We start from the raw sequence: 19418 nt of genomic DNA on the forward strand, positions 1-19418 counted from the left end.
TTTTTCTTTTTGCTTATGTGGTGCTGAGGAATTGAACCCAGGGCCTCAGGCATGCAAGGCAAGCGCTCTACCACTGAGCCAACTTCCCAGCCCCTTAATGATATTTTTTCAAATTTAGGGATTATTTAAAGTTTAAATTTTAAATATGTATTAGTAAGAAATAGTCTGTTGTATTGCAGTTCTGGAATATATTAATGTTGATAAAAAGCAATTCAAGCAATGGGAATACAAGGATTTGAATAGTTTACAGTGGCTGTAACCTGTGTCAAATCCAGAATTCAATTAGAAAATGATTTAATTTAGCATTTTTCTTTTTATGTTGCTTCACAGAGGCAAGTTCCTAGGAACAGTGAAATGACCAAAGGAGAATAAAGTCAATAGGAGGAAAGAGAAAGGGATTCGTTCCTGCCCTCTTCTTGGTTGTATGGGGGGCTTGAACTGAAGGTTTTGAGTTACTAAATACAAAGGTAAAATTCCTCCTTTTCCCTGCATCAAAGAGAAATTTACTCTTGGTCCATCTTGTGGTATTCTGTCTCCTTGTAGGTAAATGTGCTGTAGATAGAACTTATTGTGCCACTAGCTGTGCACATCTTCTTTTCTCAGAAATACAGTCTTGTGAAAACAAACCTTTATTTTATTTCAGGTCACATTTTACAGAGAATAGGGAGCCGGGCGCCAGTGGCTTATTCCTGTAATCCTAACTACTCAGGATGCTGAGATCTGAGGATCGAGGTTCAAAACCAGCTGGGGCAGGAAAGTTCCTGAGACTCTTATCTCCAATTAACCACTAGAAAACTGGAAGTGGCGCTGTGGCTCAAGTGGTAGAGCTCTTGCCTTGAGCTGAAGAGCTCTGAGACAGCTCAGGCCCAGACCAAAAAAAAAAACAAAAAACTAAAAGAAAAAAAGAATAGGGAATAAGAAATTTAACAGAATCTCCTTTCCTTCAGTGTCTATCTCTACCCTTCCCCCTCATTTTACATCTTTCTACTTGGTGTAGAGATTTTATTGTTAAGCTAATTCTTGATATCTTTTTCCACCCTAGGCTTCTTCACAGACACAATCAGTTTTGGACTGCTTAGAAGCAAATCATCATTTAAGATTCTCCAAAGAAGTGATAACATTCCTCTAATCAAGGAAATAAGTGACTGACTCTATGATAAAAGTACTTTGATCCTGGTCCTGTTTTCTTCTCTGAATTTGAAGAACTATGGAAAAGTGGTATTGGATGACAGTAGTGGTCTTAATGGGACTGACAGTGCGTTGGGCTGTTTCCCTTAATTCTTATTCAGGTAGAACATTTTTTAAAACTATTTTTAAACTACAGGTAAATATTTCCTTTGAGTAGGGTTTCCCCTACTTCCTCAGTGCTGGGGATAGAATCCAGGTCTTCATAATTCTAATAAAGTACTCGACCACTGATCCACACCTTCAGTTCCTCAATATGTTTTGGTAACAGTTTTCAGTTTTCTAATTGAAACAGGAAAATTCAAGGTTTTATTAGTGTGGTCAAGTAAATAAGGTTGAAAGGCTTAATATAGTTCAAGCAGCTGTGAAGCCTGGTAGTACAAAAAACAAAAACAAAACATTTAAACTTGTAATTCTAAAGGAAATGTTTAAAAACGAAATGCACTTTGTGTTATGAGAAAACAAAACTTCATACTAATGGTAAATATAGCAAAATATGAAACGATTATGTCTTAGATATTGAAGAGACAGAAATGCAGTCATAGTTCGTTGTTGCTGATGGTTTTAAAAGTACATTTCTAGGTTGAGAAGAGGAGATCAATGGAGAAAAAAACCTGTGAGGAAGGAAGAGTTGCTGGAGTGTGGTTCTGGAGACTGGGGATAAAATCAAGCTTAACATTGCAAGTGTTTATTTAACACTTAGGTATTACATTAAGTGCTATAAATACAGGAAGAGAATTGTTTCATAATGGTCTGTGTTAGCCAGTCTTCATCACTGTGACAAAGTAACACATTCTCCCACCTGACATTTGTACTTGGGAAGCACTTATAGGAGAGGGAATGTACCTTTTTCTTCTCTCCGAGTTTCTCTGCTAGGGCTCATACAAGACGACATAAGTGCAAATCATATACATTTATTCAAGATAAATTTCATATGACATGGGATCTTGTAGAAGAAGAGCTGAGGAAATAGTTAAACCTGAGTGCCTTTGTACTAGGCTTGCTGGAGAGAAGAAAGTTGTGAAAAATATAGGGACTCACGGAGGATGAGCTAAGAGTAGCAAATTGAGGGAAACTTGGAAAGCCTGTTCATTTTGGAGATAAGGGTGGTCCCTCTGGGTATAGCAAGAAAGCCCTGCTTACATAACAAGGGTCTAGTGGTCTGCTTCCTGCATCTGTGTTTCTCAAATTCCCTTCACCATATGCAGTGTGACAAGACTCTTATCGGTCCAGATTCCTGCAATATGCAGTGTGACAAAGCACTATAGATCCAGATTTTTTTTCCACACTAAAGTGTAGAAACTAAAGTTAGCTTGCTTTATTATTACTGTATTAATCCTCCTTTGGAAATTATCCATTATTTAGATAAACTACTTAAATATGTTACTATAATTGAATTTCTTTCTAAAATTTGTACTCCTTAAATTTTTAGGCTGTTCATGTAAATTAGTTTTCATAGAACTAAAAATATTGAATAAATATTGCCTTTTGCTTTTAAATAATCTAGCCGGGCACTGGTGGCTCATGCCTGTAATTCTAACTATTCAGATCTCAGCCTCCTGAATAACTAGGTTCAATGCCAGCCCTGGCAGAAGACTCCATGAGACTCTTATCTTCAACTAACCACTAGAAAACCAGAAGTGGCACTGCGGTAGAGCGCTCGCCTTGAGCTGAAAAGCTCAGGGACAGCAACCAAGAGTTCAAGCCCCATGACTGACCAACAACAACAAAAAATCTATGGGGAGTAGACAGTTTCTTAATTTAGTGATGGTTATTGTTTATTATTTCTTGTAGAGAATTCCTTTCACAAATCCTCTGTACTTGATCCAAAGTATATTGGTGTTTTTAGACAAAATAACAGCACTTAAACAGAGAAAGGTTTTTTTACTTTAATCTTTTTTTTTGTTGTTTTTTTGGTCGGCCGTGGGGCTTGAACTCTGGGCTTGGGCACTGTCCCTCAGCTCTTCAGCTCAAGGCAAGCGCTCTACCACTTGAGCTACAGCGCCACTTCGGTTTCCTGGTGGTTTTATTGGAGATAGGAGTCTCATGGTCCCTCCTGCCTGGGCTGGCTTTGAACCTCGATCCTCAGATCTCAGCCTCCTGAGTAGCTAGGGTTACAGGTGTGAGTCACCAGAGCCTGGCCTACTTTAATCTTTTTTTTTTTACTTTAATCTTTTTATCCCAAAGGTTGTATTGGCTATTTTGAAGGAAAAAGTCATACAAAATGAGCTTTTTCAACATATTAGAGTATGATTCTACTCTATTTTATTGGTTAGATTCTTCTTTTTAAGGTAATTTGTAAGAACTTAAAAGTTCCTTTTTTTTTTTTTTTAAGGTTGTAGGGCTTGAAAATGGGGCCTAGGTGCTGTCCCTGAGCCTCTTTGTGTTCAAGGCTAGTGCTCTACCACTTGAGCCACAGTGCCACTTTCATTTTTTGAGTGGTTAATTGGAGATAAGAGTCTCCAGCACTTTTCTGCCTGGGCTGGCTTCATCTGTGATCCTCAGATCTCAGCCTCCTGAGTAACTAGGATTATAGGTGTGAGCCACTGGCACCCAGTGCACTTACAGGTTCATTAACCAGAAACATAAAAGACAATTTTATATGAAAAATTCTAGCCAAATCTTTCTTTTAGAATGTTTAAAATTGCAATGTAAGCAAGCTTAGACAGTGATGGCTCATGCCTTTAGTCCTAGCCACTTGGGGGCACTGAAATCTGAAGATTGGGGTTCAAAGCCAGCCTAGGCAGGAAAGTCCACAAGACTTATCTCCAATTAACCAGGACTGAAAAAGAAAGTCAGAAGTGGAGCTATGGCTCAAGTGGTAGATGTTAGCCTTAAGCAAAAAAGCTCAGGGGCATCCCCCAGGCCCTGAGGTCTAGTCCCAGAACTAGCAAAAAGTAAATAAATAACAAGTAATGTGAAAGGTACTATAATCTATTGTTAACACACTACGTGTTCTTTAAATTCAAGCATAATTCTAATGAATTCAGTTATTAATAAAATGAACATTTAAGTACTGGCCATTTTCGTAAGAATGAGACACAATTAAGTCTGTATAAATATGCATTAGTGTGTTTTCTTTGTGTAATTCTGAATCTTGTGTAAACGAATTTGTAGAATTAATCACCCTGTGGAAGGAATCCTCTTTGTCCTTCCCAAGTGATGCTCCCACAGGTACAGTTGGGTTGTCCTTCTGGGTTGGTTTAAGGGCACTTTAGCAGTTTTAAAACTTAAGTACTAATTTCATAGCCAGTGTCAGCTGAATTTATTGAAGTAGGTCAGACTCTGGATAAAAACTTGTTTCCCAACCCTAAAGAGAGTCATTATCCATTCTTCTATTTGTTAGAGAATAGTAATAAATTCTTCTACACTGATCACAAATCTAGAGTAATTGCAAAAAATCTAGACAGTTGAGTTTTTTTGGGTATAGGAAATTACTTAACATTTCTGACTTTCATCATGTCAGTGGTCCAAAAACAAATGAGAAATAAAAATCAACTTTTCTCATAAATAAATTAGTATTCAGTGGTTGTATTCATTGAAATACAAACAAACATACACATACCTCTAAAATATACATGTAAAAAGAGAGCAATTTATTGGGGAATTATTTTCATTTAAAAATATTGTAGGTTTTTTCCAGCTTAACTAAGCAAGTCGTTTATTATTATAATTACTTTTTGTTGATGCTAGGGTTTGAACTTGTGCTTGGCTAACCTGGCATTCTACAACTTGAACTGCTCTATCAGCCCCATTTTTGTTATTTTCAAAATATGATCTCATTATGCCCAGGGCATTTTTTTATTTGAGCTTTCCTCTGTGTCAGGTGACATTGATTGAGACGTAGTATCTTGAACTTTTTATGTCTGGTCTGGCTTTGAACTGTGATCGCTACCCCCCAAGTGGCTAGTTTACAGGCTTGAACTACCACATTCAGCTTAATTATGTTTTTATTTTTTTGTTGGTTGTGGGGCTTGAACACAGAGTCTAAGCACTGTCCCTGAGCCTCTTTGTGCTCAAGATCAGTGCTCTCCACCATTTGAGCCACAGTACCACTTCTGGGTTTTGAGTGGTTAATTGGAGATAAGACTCTCATGGGGACTTTTCTGCCCAGGCTGGCTTCGAACCTCGAACCTTGGTCCCCAGATCTCAGCTTCCTGAGTAGCTAGGATTCCAGGTGTGAGCCACCAGTGTCTGGCTTAATTATGTTTTTTTTTTTTTAAATTTTTTATTGTAAAGATACTATACAGAGGGTTACAGTTACATGAGTGAGGTAATGAGTACACTTCCTCCTGAACATTGTTAGCCCCTCCATTGTTTTCCCCCTACCATCCCCTCCCTCCCTCCCTTCCCCGAAGTTCTTTTTTTTTTTTTTTCCGATTGTGATTAAGTGATTACATAATTTCTAAGTCACAAGTTCATTCTAACTTTCCTGGAGCAAATTGTCTATCACAGTCTGTAATATATAACAGTGTTCACATGTTATACACCATACATGTGATCAGCAGCATGGGGATATTTAGTAGTGGTTCAACCAGATGAGCAGGAGTTCTTTGTTTCTTAAGTCCTGTTAGTTTTGTCGTATCACCTAACATTTTGGATTTATCATCCACTTATCAGGGAGACCATGTACCGTTTGTCTCTTCGCTCTTGGCTTACCTCGCTCAACATGATTCCTTCTAGCTCCATCCATTTCCCTGCAAATGCCATTATTTTGTCATTTCTAATGGCTGCATAATATTCCATTGTGTATAGATACCACAATTTTTGGATCCATTCATCTGTCGTGGGGCATCTGGGTTGTTTCCATATCCTAGCTATTGTGAACAGTGCTGCAATAAACATGGAGGTGCACGTGTCCTTGTATATTGGTTCCTGTTGTTCAGGGTAGATGCCTAGAAGTGGTATGACTGGGTCGTAAGGGAGGTCAATCTTTAGCTTTCTAAGGACCCTCCAGACTGCTTTCCAAAGTGGTTGTATAAGTGTACATCCCCTCCAGCATTTGTCGTTGGCTGATTTGTGGATGTGGGACATTCTGACTGGGGTAAGGTGGTATCTCAGGGTTGTCTTTATTTGCATTTCCTTCACCACCAGGGATGATGAACATTTCCTCATGTGTTTCTTTGCCATTTTTATTTCTTCATTTGAGAAGTCCCTCTTTAGTTCCCTTGCCCATTTAGTAATTGGTTTGTTAGGTTTGGGAGCGATTAGTTTCTTGAGTTCCCTGTATATACAGGATGTTAACCCCTTGTCTGATATATTGCTGGTAAATATTTTTTCCCAATTAGTTGGTTGTCTTTCTAGCTTAGTTGCTATAGATTTAGCTGTGCAGAAGCTTTTTATTTTAAGGTAGTCCCATTTGTCGAGTCTCTCTCCAACTTGTTGTGACCCTGGGACTCTGTTCAGGAAGTTCCTTCCTGTGCCTATTAGTTCAAGTGTCTCTCCTACTCTGTCCTGCAGTAGTTTCAGAGATTCAGGTTTAATGTTAAGGTCTTTAATCCATTTTGAGTTGATGTTGGTGCATGGTGATAGGCTGTTAATTATGTTTTGAATGTACTATATATGCCTGCCAATGTTTCCTTTGAATAGAATATAATTTTTTCTATCTTTAGGAAATAAAACTGTTGCTTGGAAGCAAGTAGGAAAATGTATAGTTCTATGGCAAAACATGATACTGAAAGTGTAAGGAATATAAGAAGTCAATAACTAATGGTCACTTTTTTTTTCCCCGGCTGATAATAGGGCTTGAACTCAGGGCCTGGGTGCTGTCTCTTAGCTTTTCTGCTTAAGGCTAGTACACTATCACTTGAGCCACAGCTCTGTTTCTGACTTTTGGTAATTAATTGAAGATAAGAGTCTCATGGATTTTCCTACCTGGGCTGGCTTTGAACTACAGTTGTCAGATCTTAGCCTTCTCTGAGTAGCTAGGATTACAGGTGTAAGCCATTAATTCCTAGCTGGTCAGTATGTTTTTAATTTATAAGAGAAAGTTAATGGAAAATTTGAGGTGATTCTTGAAGATTGCATATGAGTTGGTAGAAGAGATGAATGGAATAGGGGTAGGTAGCATGAATAGAAAGAGGCTTATAATTTCAAGCACTCTTCCTCCTCCAATCATACATACCTGTAATCCCAGCACTCAGAATCTGGGGCAAGAGGCTTCCAAGTTTGAGACTAGCCTGAGCTATGTAGCTAGAACCTGTCTCAAACAAAAGAAAAGTAGTTTTTTCAAAGTAGGATATTTTAGGCAAGACAAGTATTTGGACATTGTATTTAATCAGTCTTGGTATAATTGATCTGCCATCTAAATTAACGTTGCATATTCAGTAAATAAAAAGTCAGGAACTCACATATTCTTTGAACTTAAAAATCTTTGGTGTCACACAGATAATATCCATGCTATGTCAACATTCCATGAGAATTAGGTGAATTTATCAGAATTTATCATGGAGAGTCTACTAGCAGAAAATACAAAAATGAGTAAGACATGGTTCTTTCTGAGAGGCTGCTGTATTTTTTGTGTGTTTGTGTGTGTGCCCATGCACATGTGTATATGCATGGGTATGTATGTGTATACTGGGTAATTTATTTTTTTGTCGGTCATGGGGCTGGAACTCTGGGTCTGGGTGCTGTCCCTCAGCTCTTTAGCTCAAAGCTAGCCCTCTACCACTTGAGCCACAGCGCCTCTTCTGGTTTTTTGAGTGGTTTATTGGAGATAAGAGTCTTGTGGACTTTTCCTGCCCAGGCTGGCTTTGTGTTCCTCAGATCTCAGACTTCTGAGTATCTAGGATTACAGGCGTGAGCCATCAGCACCCAGCTACTCTGGGTAATTTTTAAGCTACTCACTGTGTGATGTTCTGTCATGAATCTGCTTTTCCTGAAATTACCCCATGCTTGGATACCTTCTTGAGTAGAAATTTAATATTTAAGGGGCATTGGTAGAATAGTCATTAAATGCAAATAATTTATTTCATTGTTCTGTAGGTAGAAAAATCTAGATTAGATTTTAGTGAACATTAATATGTCATACATCTTCCTGTCAGACTAATTAGTATATTTGACTCGTGATTTTCACCTTATTTGCTGACTTAGAAACTGGTGTCTACCATTTTGTGCTTTCTCAACACTTTTTGTTTTTGTTGGTCATGGGGCTTGAACTCTGGGCCTGAGCGCTGTCCCTCACTCTTCAGCTCAAGGTGAGCACTCAGTGCCACTTCCAGTTTTCTGGTGGCTTATTGGAGATAAGAGTTTCACAGCTTTTCCTGCCTGGGCTGGCTTTGAGCCATGATCTCAGCCTCCTGAGTAGCTAGGATTACGGTTGTGAATGAACCACCAGTGCCCGCTCTCAACACTTTTGTAGTCAATCACTAGTTAAATTGTGAGGGCTGGGTGTGATATTTTACACTTGTAATCTCAGCTACTTTGGAGGTGAAGATTGGGGGGAACTGCAGTTTGGTGTCAAACAGACAAAAGGTTAGTGAGACCCTATGTAAAACAATAAGCCAGACCTGGTGGTCCATACCTGTTATCCCACTAGGCTTTAGATAGGAGGATTGTGACAGGAAAATCTGGGCAAAAATGTGAGGCCTTACCTGAAAAATTACTAAAGCAAAAAAGAGTTGAGAGTGTGGCTCAAGTGGTCAGGTTTATCAAGTATGAGGCCCTGAGTTAGAACCCCAATACTGAAACTTAAAAAAAAAATAGGGACATTAGATAAAAACATCTCATGGGAATGCTCAAAAGTGTTTCATAGGAAGAAAAATGCAAATGACAAAATATCCTCTATTTCATTAATGATGAAAGAAATCCAGATTAAAACCACAGGATATAATATTTGGCATAGCTGGTATTTACAAGTTGCACACTCCCAAATGTAGTGAAGAATGTGGGCTAACAGGAACCGACCCAACCCTGAAAAGGTTTGGACTGGATGAGGTAGATAAGGTTTGCGAGAGGAACGTTTTTTGGTATATTTCATTTTGTTCTTGGTCTGATGTTGGGTGTGAACTTAGAGGGCAATGAAATAGGATCTGAGTACTTTGGTTCTGGTTAGATGAAAGGGGTCCTGCAATTAGTGCAGCCTAGTTTACTGGAGAACCTAGTTCTAGTAATAAAGCATTCTCTGTAACTGGATGTATTAATTTGTTCTGTGTCCCTGGCCAGACTTTCTCAGTACTCACTGCAGAACTGCAAAAACAATTGAGTAGGTGTTTACTAGCTCAGTGACCATTGTCACTATTTTTCTAGCTGTGAAGTGGGGATAATAACGGATGGAGTTCTGGCTCAGTGATAGAGCATCCTAGCAAGCATGAGGCCTTGAATTCATATCCTGGTACTTGATAGTCAATTAAAGTGGGGATAATACTAATACTTATTGCAAAGGGTTGTTGTATTGTGTACTATCAAGTGTTACTTACTAAAAGTCCCTTATCCCTTCTTTGCAGTTTTGAAATAGAAAATGTTATAAACTGTCAGTGTTTATAAACTCAAAGCCTGACCTGACTAATGGCTATGTAATACATAGTCTGTATTTAGTTCTGTATGCCACTGTAAGTTATTTATATTTAATTTGTAAAAGCTCTTTGCAAATGACATATTTATGATTATTTTTGATACTTCTTAGACAGTGTAGTTGACTTTTTTTTTTTTAAACAGGGTCTCACTATATAGCCCAGGCTGGTTTTAAACTTAGTCCTCTGTCTTTGCCTCCCAAGTGTACCACTGCACCTAGTTTGACAATCCTTCTTATAACTTAAAAATGTTAATAGTATGGACAGTAATGAAATAGTATTTTTATTTACTGAATGTTTACTATGTACTAGGTACTATTCTGGATCCTTTATATCTATTATTCTGGTAGTTTTCTAGATAAATTATATAGTTCTTGTTTTTAATTTGCTAAAGCTTAGGAAAGATAAGTAGTTTGTTTATCACACAGTTGCTCAATTTGCTAGCAGTGCCAGGATTCTACCTCATTCCCTGATTTTTTGGTAACTTGCTATGTTCTTGCCAGCATTGTCTCTACAATTCTTTTTTTTTTTACAATTCTTTCCTCCCTTCCTCCCTCCCTTCCTGTTTTCCTTCTCTCCCTCCTTCGCTTTAATTAATTAGTTAATTTTTTTTTTTTTTTTGGGTCTGGTCGTGGGGCCTGAACTCTGGGCCTGGGCTCTGTCCCTCAGCTCTTCAGCTCAAGGCTAGCGCCCTACCACTTGAGCCACAGCACCACTTCCTGCTTTTTTCCTTTTTGCTTATGTGGTGCTGAGGAATCGAACCTAGGGCCTCATGCATGCAAGGCAAGCACTCTACCACTGAGCCATCTTCCCAGCCCTTAATTGGTTAATTTAATTAATAATTTTTGGTGCTAGAGATTGAACAGAGTGCCTCCAACATGCTAGGCAGATTTTCTACCATTGACTTTTATCCCAAGCCCTAGAAAAATTTTATAAAATTTAAAATCACTGGTATACTGAAGTCCATTAGTGTTCTGCTGTTTTTATTTTTTATTGTAGGTGCTGGAAAACCTCCCATGTTTGGGGATTATGAAGCTCAGAGACACTGGCAAGAAGTCACTTATAATTTACCTATTAGACAATGGTATGGACGATTTTGGCTGAATTTTATTTTTATGATAATATACTTTATTTGAAGATATTGAATGCTTACAGCTTGGCATCATTTTAGCACCTCTCTCGCTTATTTCCAGTGAATCTACACATGAAAGTGAGTGAAAACTAGTTTTTGCTTTATAAGAAGCTGAAAACCAAGTTGTATTGATCAAAATGAATTACTTGATTTCTAGAATTACTTGATTAATTGAATTACTTGATTTCTCATGGCCATATCTGTCCCAGCAGTTGTCTGGCTAATGGCCAAATGGTACTACTGAATAGGGGCAATAGATTATTTAATGAAGATTATGTTGAGTACCAGCTTAAAAACTTTAATCCTGAAGTATGAGATTGTAACTTGTAACTGTGACTTATTATAAACAGGCTTATGAGCAGTGGTGACTTGTAGATTATGTAGTTTGATATACATTATTAGAAGTTATTCCTATGACAAAGTAAACTGGATGGAAGAAGCTGCTTAGTTACAAAGGATAGGACTAAGAATGTTTTTTTTTTTTGTTGGTGGTGGGGCTTGAACTCTGGGCCTGAGTGCTGTCCCTCAGCTCTTCAGCTCAAGGCGAGCGCTCTACCACTTGAGCTACAGCGCCACTTCCAGTTTTCTGGTGGTTTATTGGAGATAGGAGTCTCACGGTCTTTCCTGCCCCTGCTGGCTTTGAACCTCGATCTTCAGATCTCAGCCTCCTGAGTAGCTAGGATTACAGGCGTGAGCCACCAGCGCCCAGAGGGACTAAGAATGTTTATGGAAGCTTAATTTTTATTTCTTGAGGCATAGCACTTATAGTGAGACTTCTTCAAACATAATATTAAAAAATTTTTTGTTGTTGTTGTTGAACAAAAAGAGCCTGGACATTGTTTCTGAATTTTTAGTGCTCTTCCATTGAGCCACAGCTCCACTTCCTGCTTTTTGGTGGTTAGGTGATAATTGGAGATAACATCTTATGGACTTCCCTGCCTGGGCTCCCTTTGAACCAGGACCTAAGATCTCAGCTTCCTGAGTAGCTAGGATTACAGGTCTGAGCCACCAGCACTCACTTCAAACATAACTTTAATTCCAAGCCTTCCTAGGACTGGGGAAAGCTCAGTGGGATAGCGCTTGCTTAGCTGGTTTCTGTCACTGGAACCTCAAGACAACAAGGCCTGCCTGCAGGTATTTCTTTTTCCCTAAGCTAGATCTTCATGTATTTTTGAAATTGACTTTTTATCTTTTAAAATTGTGAATTAAAAAAATACCATTTCTTTAGTGTGTTAAGACTATGAGATGCAAATTGTCTTTTTTGGTTGTATATTTTTGTTGTATGAGTATTAATCATTGATTAGATCAATTAACTGAAAAGTGGTTAGTCCTAATTTGCCTAAAACATCTGCTTTATATCTTTTCACAGCTTAATTATTATTGTAATAGTTCAAGTTTTAAGATGAAATTCAGTTAGATAATACATGTTGAATAAATCTTGAATATTGATAATGGAATGGTGCTTTTTAATTTTCTTTTTCTTTTCTGATTTTTTTTCCAGGTATTTTAACAGCAGTGATAACAATTTACAGTATTGGGGACTGGACTATCCACCTCTCACAGCTTACCATAGCTTTTTGTGTGCTTATGTGTAAGTTTTTCTACCTTAATGTAACTGAATTTTTGTACCCTTGGTAGACATAAGAAAGTCTGATCTGGCTTTATTGAAGAGAGGAAAGTTTTACTTTGTAATACACAGTTTTAATTTGTAATACACAGTTTTACTATGTATTACAAATAGATTTTAAGAAAGTATCAAAATTTGTACATTTCTATAATTTTTGTGGATGATAGGCTAGATCAAAATATAAAAATTCAGCAGCCTTGTTTTGGAGTGGAAACATTATTAATTATATATACACTGATCACTGAGAGATATATGTAATATTGGTTAGTTGTACCCATATTAAATATGTGTCATTCCCCCTCCTGTTCAACCACCCAAATAAGTTTCACTTTGATTTAAGATTTGGGATTGGAGTTCCTCTTTCCTTTGAGGAAATGGAATAGTTTATGGAAAATGAGACTTGTTTTAGTGGAGTCTCCTAGTTCCACTCTTACTAGTATTTCATCTCAGACTTAAAGTTTGTCAGCAAAACTTTAAGGAATATTTTCATAGTATTTCTTGAGTTCATTTTCCATGTTCTTTTATTCTAACATTTAACTTTTTCATATTTTGTAAAAACAAACTATGGATTGAAAATAAACTTCTAAACATCATAACAACTAGTTATACTTTTCAGCATTCATGTTATAATATGATTGAAAACTTCACGTCTCTTTAATACTAACTTAGTTTTTTGTTTTTGTTTTTTGCCAGTCCTGGGGCTTGAACTCAGGGCCTGGGCACTGTCCCTGAGCTTCTTTTACTCAAGGTTAGCTGTCTACCACTTGAGCCACAGCACCATTTCCAGCTTTTTCTGTGTATATGGTACTGAGGAATTGAACCTAGGGCTTCATGCATGCTAGGCAAGAAGTGTACCACGAAGCTATATCCCCAGCCCACTAATTTAGTTTTATATAGTGATTTATGATTAATAACAGTTTATTATCATCAATAGTTATAACTAAAAGATTATGAGCTGTAAGACATGAGTTTTATAGCTTAAGTGAGTTTCATCTGGTTAAATAAAGAGTAAAGCTTCATCACTGATTACTACAAGCAATGGCTAATTCTCAAAGTAAGTCCCATGTCCTGTAGTGTCCTTATTGCTAAAAGAAATGAGGAATAAAGTACATGTGTATGTGCTTTGGTTTGCAGGGCAAAATTTATAAATCCAGAGTGGATTGCTCTCCATGCATCCCGTGGATATGAGAGTCCGGAGCATAAGCTCTTCATGCGTACCACAGGTAACAATAGGAATTGGGTATCAAATCTGAGTTTTTGACAGTTTCAGACCAATTAATAAAAAGTACCTAATGACTTTAAATTTGAACAACTACCATATGTATAGATATCTGATATAAAGCTAAAAGTATATGTAAACTAAAAACCAAAGGAGTAGAAAGGAATAATTCTGTGTATTTTATTATCTCTAATTGAGTCACCAAATGAGATGAATACTGTTCTTGTCTTTTTTTTTTCCTGGTCCTGGAGCTTGAATTTAGGGCTTGGGTGCTTGTCCCTGGGCTATATGTTTATGTGTGTGTCCATGTGTCTGTCTGTGTCTGTGTGTGTCTATCCTAGGGCTTGAACTCAGGGCCTGTGCACTATCCCTGAGCTTTTTTGCTCATGGCTAGAGCTCTACCACTTGAACCATAGCACCACTTCTGGTGTGCTCACTCGCTCGCTCTCTCTCTTCTCTCTCTCCTCTCTCTCTCTCTCTTTCTCTCTCTCTCTCTCACACACACATTATTTGGAGATGAAAGTCTCATGGATTTTACTGCCCAGTCTGGCTTAGAACCACAATCCTCAGATCTTACTCAGCCTTCTGAGTAACTAGGATTATAGGCATGAGCCACTGGTACCTAGCTTCTAACCTTATTTTAAGCTGAGGAAGCTATTTAGGCACAGATAGGTGAGGTATATAACTTCTCTGAGGTTGCAGAGCTGTGCATTGCAGTTTCCGTTGGTTAGATGGCTGCTTCCATATCCTAATTTTAGGTTCTTTTCACCTTTTCCTTAAAGTCAACCTCACCATTATATCTCATACATCTCTAGTTGTTCATTGTTGCTAAATTGAATAATTTTTCACATTTTGCATTTCAACATTGTGGTGCTGGGGATAAAATCCAGAGATATGCCCATGGTAGGCAAATGCCCTATCATTAATCTGTACCCACAGGCCCATCTTAACATTATTGAGTACCTGTGTGTGCTGTTCTAGGAGTTTGGAAGTAACAAATTTAGGTTTCTTTTTTTTTTTTTTGGTCAGTCATGGGGCCTGTACTCTGGGCCTGGGTGCTGTCCCTCAGCTCTTCAGCTCAGGCTAGAGCTCTACCACTTGAGCCACAGCACCATTTTGGCTTTTTCTGCTTATGTGGTACTGAGGAATAGTGAACCCAGGGCCCAATGTATACAAGGCAAGCACTCTGCCACTGAGTCACCTTCCCAGCCCCTAGTTTAGCTTTCTTTATAAGCTTTCTATGACTAAGATTTTAGTGCTAGCTGGGCATTCTCATTAATTAGTCTAAATTAGTGTAGCTATCTGTTTGTGAATCTGTTTTTTAGAATCTTCAGGTCCAGGAGATTACCTATCTTGTCTCTCTTTCTCTTTCCCACATATTCTCTTCCAATGCTTTATTCCTTTGCCAGCTATGTTCTCACTATCTGAACATTATCAAACTCAACCTTTAGAATGCCTTATTCTGCTGGGCGCCAGTAGCTCATGCCTGTAATCCTAGCTACTCAGGAGGCTGAGATCTGAGGATCGTGGTTCAAAGTCAACCCCGGCAGTAAAGTCTGTGAGAGACTTTTTTTTTTTTGGGTCCAGTCGTGGTGTCTGAACTCTGGGCCTGGGCTGTCCCTCAGCTCTTCAGCTCAAGGCTAGCGCTCTACCACTTGAGCCACTTTTGCTTATGTGGTGCTGAGGAATCGAACCCAGGGCCTCATGCATGCAAGGCAAGTGCTCTACCACTGAGCCACCTTCCCAGCCCTGTGAGACTCTTCACTAAAACACTCAGAAAATTAGAAGTGGTGTTGTGGCTCAAGTGGTAGAGCACTCCCCTTGAGCTGAAGAGCTAAGGGACAGCGCCTAGGCTCAGAAATCAAGGTCCCCCCCCCTCCTACACACACACAATGCCTTACTCTATTTTCAGAGAGCTCTTGTTTTTTTAAAATTTTTCTTCTTGAATTATAACTTCCTTGTCATTCTAGAATAGATTAGAATAGAATAGATTTGTTCCTTTATATACTGAATGACCTGCAGTCATTGGAAATCATTCCTCCAGGTTGAATATTGTTTTAACTATTCCTTAGATGACCAGTTAGGTATGTTTCAGTTTGTCAGTGTCTTTTTTTTCCCTTTTGAGAACAGGGTCTTGTTCTGTAGCCCAGAATAGCCTCATTTTAGATCCTCCTGCCTCAGTCTTCTGAGTGCTGGGATTATACCATATTGGATTTTTTTTTTAAGTGCTGGAATTGATCATGCTAGGAATTGCTTTACTACTGAGCTACATCCACAGTATCATCTTAAATGTATCATTTGTAGATGATTGTATGTTGTGCACAGTAACACTGACAGTTTACTATTACCTTTTTTCCAAGTTACATTTAGTAAGGTACAAGAAAAAGTCACTGGACAGCTAGGTTGTCCTATTGGAGAATATAATTTATTTCTGTAAAGGTTCTAAAAGAACACATAAACAGATATCTGTCTATCAGAAGGAAAGCGTTCGATAAGTCTCTTGATTTTCCTGCTTCAAATGTTGAAATTAAGGCCATGAGATAAAGTCTCTTGATTTTCCTGCTTCAAATGTTGAAATTAAGGCCCTGAGCCAATCTACCCAACCCACCCTCAAGCTCTTTATATGCATTAATAGTTAAAAATTACTTTCCTTCCCTTTTCCTCTGCCCTTCCTTCTCCCATTGCTTTCTTTCCTCTCCCTCCCTTCCTCCTTTCTCTTAACTTTCTACCCACCCACTTTACCCACCTACCTACCTACCTACCTATTTTGTGGTGCCAGTAATTGAACTTGGGCCTCATGCTTACTAGGAAAGTACTCTGCCTCTTGAGTTAGTATACCTCAACCCTATAAAATACTAACATTTAAAAATGATTCTCTTGGAGCTGGGAAGGTGGCTCAGTGGTAGAGTGCTTGCTAGCTCTTGTTTGTAATCCTAGCTAATCAGGAGGCTGCAATCTGAGGATTTCTGTTCAAAGCCAGCAAGGCAAAAATGTTTGAGGCCATCTCCAGTTAACCATCCAAATGCAAAAATGGTGGCATGGCTCAAGTGGTAGTTTGCCAGCCATTGAGTAAGAAGGCTGAGAATGTGAAGCTCTGAGTTCAAGCACCTGCACTAGTGTGTGTGTGCGCATGTGTGTGTGTGCGCGTGCATATGTGTGTGTACACACACAAAAACACATACACATCCTCCTATAAATCACATTTGAATTGTCCTCATGAGAAAATTCAGAGTATACAGATACTGAGGCAAAAAAATACCTTTTCTTGCTTTGAGCATTCTTCATTTTTAAGCTAAAGTTAGAACAAAGAGAAAAGATTAAGTATATCTAATTGATGGAATGTATGAGTTGCTAGGGAAAATGAAGAAACTCTTTTGTAATATATTTGAAATTAGGCACAGATGAAGAAAACAGAAAGGGCTAATTGTGTCAGGACCTGGTCCATAGTGGGTAGGAGCCTTGTGTTAATAGAATTCTTAATCAAGGTTGAGAAAGAAAGGCAGTTAATAGGTTGCTAAAGATCCCCATGTACTCATGCTTGAAATTATTTGCTTGTGTTTCAGTTTTAATTGCTGATTTGCTGGTTTACATACCTGCAGTAGTTTTGTACTGTTGTTGTTTAAAAGAAATTTCAATTAAGAAAAAGGTAAGTTTTAAAGCAATCTGGCATATTATCTCTGAAATTTATTTATTTATATTTTTATTTTTTGCTGGTCCTGGGGCTTGAACTCTGGGCCTAGGCACTGTCCCTAAGTTTTTGTGCTCAAGGCTAGCACTCTACTACTTTGAGCCACAGCACTACTTCTGGTTTTCTGGTGGTTAATTGGTGGTAAGAGTATCACAGACTTCCCTGCCCAGGCTGGCTTCAAACCACAATCTTTAGATCTTAGCCTCCTGAGTAGCTAGAATTATAGGTGTGAGCCACTATCACCTGGTTTGAGATTTGTTTTTATTAGCTTATACTGCCTAGGTGATGTGGCCCAAGTTTGTAATCTTTGATATTAGGGAGGCAGAGATTGGAGGATTGTGATTCATGACAGCCTGGGCACAAAAGTTCACAGGACTCTATCTCAACCAATGGCTGGGCACAATGGAATGTGACTGTCATCCCCAGTGACATGGGATACTACAAGTAGGATCACAGCCAAGGCTAGTCTGTGCATAAAAGCATCCCTACTTCAAAAATAACCAATGCAAAAAATGGATTGGTGGAATGATTCACCTGCCTAGCAAGTGTGAGGCTCTGGTTCAACCCTCAGTTACCCACCCCCCACCCTTACTCCCCCCAAAAAAGGATTTGTTGTTCATCTCCCTCCCTCTCCCAAATAAAGGATAATGAGACTGGGAGCACTGTGTGCTCTATCAGTTAATTTTCATTGAGAAACCAGTATCATAATTACTTAATGTCCTACTGTAGTAATAATGAAAGTACTGAATTTCATTCTACTGTGTACATACTGAATTTTGAGCTGATGTGATTGATGAAACTGAAAAGGCATTTTGAATAGTTGCTGTGATCGTCTTATAGTTGTAGTTATACACTTCTTTTTTGACCATTTTATGTTTAATGATTAGATAGGTTAATCATTAGATTAACCTCTTTGATTTGTATATCTAAAAATACTTCCTTTGACCAATACCCTGTAGTGATTTTTCCTTTTGAGTGAAGGGTCCTAAGTCACTTCTTTAAAAGTACCAGTGTGTGAACACAACCAGTTGTTTTATGAAAATGGAATATTTTGATAAAAAACAGCTGAGGAAAATGGGAACATTTGCTATTATATTAAATAAAAGCTTTTACCCTGTTTGAGTAATGAAATGACTTATTTCACGATGTTTCTCTTTACAGATTGCCAATGCATTATGCATATTGCTGTATCCAGGTCTTATTCTTATTGATTATGGACATTTTCAGTATCCTTTACTAATTTAGAAATAAAATCAGTCACATAATTTGAAATCTATGTTTAATTTATATAATGTCATCCAATAATATCTTACATGCTTGGGTGCTAATAGGAACTATTTATGCAATGCTATAAGATATTAATATTATCGTTTGAATATGAAATGTCCCCTCAGAACTCATGTGTATAAGTCTTGGTCCTTGATGCAATGCTCAGAGGTGGGGCTTTTATGAAGTGACTGGATCATGAGGGCTCTAACCTAATGAATGAATTAATCAGTTGATGGATTTGTAATTTGATGGCATTATTGGGAAATAGTAGAAAATAGGAATTGGGCCTACTTAGAGGAAGTAAGTAACTGGGGGTTGTGCCCTGGAAGAATATATAACTTGTCCTTGGTCCCATTGCCTTTACTGCTTCCTGTGCAGCATGAGGATTATGAGGCTAGCCTGGTCTACACATGAGACCTTGTTTCAAAAAAAGAAAAGATAAATTATTTACAAGATTTAAAAAATTATATTTACTTTGAAATATGACATTTCATATGACTATTCAAATATTCATCCTATTCTATTGGTAAAGTATACTCATATCAAAAACTAGAACAAGGGCTGGGAACGTGGCTCAGTGGTAAAGTGCTTGCCTTGCATACATGAGGCCCTGGGTTTGATTCCTCAGTACCACCTAAGCAGAAATAGCCAGAAGTGGCACTGTGGCTCAAGTGGTGGAGTGCTAGCCTTGAGCTGAAGAGCTCAGGGACAGTGCCCAGGCCCAGAGTTCAGGCCCCACAACCAACAACAACAACAGCAAAAGAACTAGAACATTGCCAGTATATAAA

At 38.2% G+C, this 19418-nt stretch overlaps 1 protein-coding gene across 5 annotated transcripts in view; it reads left to right on the forward strand.

Annotated features, from left to right (window-relative positions):
* The window catches only part of Alg6 (ALG6, alpha-1,3-glucosyltransferase), a 42308-nt gene that overhangs the window by 2932 nt on the left and 19958 nt on the right, over positions 1-19418 (forward strand). For 2 of the 5 annotated variants that reach the window (XM_013020643.1, XM_013020647.1), the window contains exons 2-8: positions 331-467; positions 1043-1289; positions 10695-10779; positions 12329-12418; positions 13589-13677; positions 17237-17319; positions 18523-18587. In XM_013020643.1, the coding sequence (XP_012876097.1) occupies positions 1208-1289; positions 10695-10779; positions 12329-12418; positions 13589-13677; positions 17237-17319; positions 18523-18587 (494 nt within the window). In that variant the 5' untranslated portion in view covers positions 331-467; positions 1043-1207. Of the gene's footprint in view, positions 1-330; positions 468-879; positions 1290-9688; positions 9735-10694; positions 10780-12328; positions 12419-13588; positions 13678-17236; positions 17320-18522; positions 18588-19418 lie in introns of those variants that run through there. The other 3 variants (XM_013020644.1, XM_013020645.1, XM_013020646.1) reach the window with 3 other exon arrangements.

The sequence above is a fragment of the Dipodomys ordii genome, unplaced genomic scaffold, assembly GCF_000151885.1.
Source record: "Dipodomys ordii isolate 6190 unplaced genomic scaffold, Dord_2.0 Scaffold51, whole genome shotgun sequence".
Classification (NCBI taxonomy): domain Eukaryota; kingdom Metazoa; phylum Chordata; class Mammalia; order Rodentia; family Heteromyidae; genus Dipodomys; species Dipodomys ordii.